General features: G+C 38.6%; 1 protein-coding gene and 1 pseudogene across 1 annotated transcript; both read left to right on the forward strand.

Moving 5' to 3' along the window:
- Positions 1 to 14: 14 nt before the first annotated feature.
- On the forward strand, positions 15 to 661 carry LOC124892013 (DNA-directed RNA polymerase subunit beta'-like). The gene has a single exon (XM_047403497.1). The coding sequence runs from the start codon at positions 76 to 78 to the stop codon at positions 505 to 507; it is 432 nt and encodes a 143-aa protein (XP_047259453.1). The 5' UTR covers positions 15 to 75; the 3' UTR covers positions 508 to 661.
- Positions 662 to 1,278: 617 nt separating this feature from the next.
- On the forward strand, positions 1,279 to 2,699 carry LOC124892012 (annotated as a pseudogene).
- The last annotated feature ends 4 nt before the right edge of the window (positions 2,700 to 2,703 follow it).

Below are 2,703 nucleotides of genomic sequence, written 5' to 3' on the forward strand. Positions count from 1 at the left end.
TGGATGGTTTTGTGTCTATTACCAGTTCTTCCTCCTGAGTTGAGACCAATCATTCAGATAGATGGGGGTAAACTAATGAGCTCAGATATTAATGAACTCTATAGAAGAGTTATCTATCGGAACAATACCCTTACCGATCTATTAACAACAAGTAGATCTACGCCAGGAGAATTAGTAATGTGTCAGGAGAAATTAGTACAAGAAGCTGTGGATACACTTCTTGATAATGGAATCTGGGGACAACCAATGAGGGACGGTCATAATAAAGTTTACAAGTCATTTTCTGATGTAATTGAAGGCATAGAGGGAAGATTTTGTGAGACTCTGCTTGGCAAACGAGTTGATTATTCAGGACGTTCTGTCATTGTCGTGGGTCCTTCACTTTCATTACGTCGATGTCGATTGCCTCGTGAAATAGCAATAGAACTTTTCCAGACATTTGTCATTCGTGGTCTAATTAGACAACATCTTGCTTCGAACATAGGAGTTGCTAAGAGTAAAATTTGAGAAAAAGAGCTGATTGTATGGGAAATCCTTCAAGAAGTTATGCAGGGACATCCTGTATTGCTGAATAGAGCACCCACTCTGCATAGATTAGGCATACAGGCATTCCAGCCCGTTTTAGTGGAGGGGCGTGCTATTTGTTTACATCCATTAGTTTGCAAGGGATTCAATGCCAATTTTGATGGAGATCAAATGGCTGTTCATGTACCTTTATCCTTGGAGGCTCAAGTAGAGGCCCGTTTACTTATGTTTTCTCATATGAATCTTTTGTCTCTGGCTATTGGGGATCCCATTTTCGTACCAACGCAAGATATGCTTATTGAACTCTATGTATTAACGAGCGGAAATCATCGAGATATTTGTGTAAATAGATATAATCCATGTAATCGCAGAAACTATCAAAATCAAAAAAGAAGTGACAATAGTTACTATAAGTATACGAAAGAACCATTTTTTTCGAATTCCTATGATGCAATTGGGGCTTATCGGCAGAAATGAATCAATTTAGATAGTCCTTTGTGGCTCCGGTGGCGACTAGATCAACACGTTATTGCTTCAAGAGAAACTCCCATCGAAGTTCACTATGAATCTTTAGGTACTTTTTATGAGATTTATGGACACTATCTAATAGTAAGAAGTCTTAAAAAACAAATCCTTTTTATATACATTCGAACCACTGTTGGTCATATTGCTCTTTATCGAGAAATCAAAGAAGCTATACAGGGGTTTTCTCGAGCCTATTCATATGGTACCTAATGCAATTCTATGATACCGTGGGACTTCGGGGCTCTCTGGTTCAGCTAGGTACATAGTTTTGGAATTTATACGCAAATCAAGATCGATAAAAGGAAGTTTTACAATCACCAACTCAAACCCATTGTCGAATCCTACTCAGCAGAATATGGAGGTACTTATGGCAGAACGAGCCAATCTGGTCTTTCACAATAAAGCGATAGACGGAACTGCCATGAAACGACTTATTAGTAGATTAATAGAGCACTTCGGAATGGCATATACATCACATATCCTGGATCAAGTAAAAACTCTGGGGTTCCAACAAGCTACTGCTACATCCATTTCATTAGGAATTGATGACCTTTTAACAATACCTTCTAAGGGATGGCTCATTCAAGATGCTGAACAACAAAGTTTGATTTTGGAAAAACACCATCATTATGGGAATGTACACGCGGTAGAAAAATTACGTCAATCCATTGAAATATGGTATGCTACAAGTGAATATTTGCGACAAGAAATGAATCCGAATTTTAGGATGACTGACCTTTTTAATCCAGTTCATATAATGTCTTTCTTGGGAGCTAGAGAAAATGCATCTCAGGTACATCAATTAGTAGGTATGAGAGGATTAATGTCGGATCCTAAAGGACAAATGATTGATTTACCTATTCAAAGCAATTTGCGCGAAGGACTCTCTTTAACAGAATACATCATTTCTTGCTACGAAGCCCGTAAAGGAGTTGTGGATACTGCTGTACGAACATCAGACGCTGGATATCTCACTCGTAGACTTGTTGAAGTAGTTCAACACATAGTTGTCTTTCGAACGGATTGTGGCACCGCCCAGGGTATTTCTGTGAGTCCTCGGAATGGGATGATGTCGGAAAGGATTTTTAGTCAAACATTAATTAGCCGTGTATTAGCAGATGATATATACATGGGTTTGCGATGTATTGCCACTAGAAATCAAGACATTGGCATTGGACTTGTAAATCGATTCATAACCTTTCGGGCACAACCAATCTCTATTCGAATTCCCTTTACTTGTAGGAGTACATCTTGGATTTGTCGATTATGTTATGGCCGGAGTCCTACTGTTGGGGGAAGCTATAGGTATTATTGCAGGTCAATCGATTGGAGAACCGGGTACTCAATTAACATTAAGAACTTTTCATACCGGAGGAGTATTCATGGGGGGTACTGCAGAACATGTGCGAGCCCCATCTAATGTAAAAATAAAATTCAATGAGGATTTGGTTCATCCGACATGTACACATCATGGGCATCCCGCCTTTCTATATTCTATAGACTTGTATGTAACTATTGAGAGTGAAGATATTCTACATAATGTGAATATTCCACCCAAAAGTTTGCTTTTAGTTCAAAACGATCAATATGTAGAATCAGAACAAGTAATTGCTGAGATTCGCGCAGGAATATCCACTTTGAATTTTAAAGAGA

This window comes from Capsicum annuum, unplaced genomic scaffold (assembly GCF_002878395.1).
Source record: "Capsicum annuum cultivar UCD-10X-F1 unplaced genomic scaffold, UCD10Xv1.1 ctg43278, whole genome shotgun sequence".
Lineage (NCBI taxonomy): Eukaryota > Viridiplantae > Streptophyta > Magnoliopsida > Solanales > Solanaceae > Capsicum > Capsicum annuum.

Excerpts from the sequence above, each read along its gene's own strand:
- LOC124892013 (XM_047403497.1), top strand. The coding sequence starts at position 76 with ATGAGCTCAGATATTAATGAACTCTATAGAAGAGTTATCTATCGGAAC.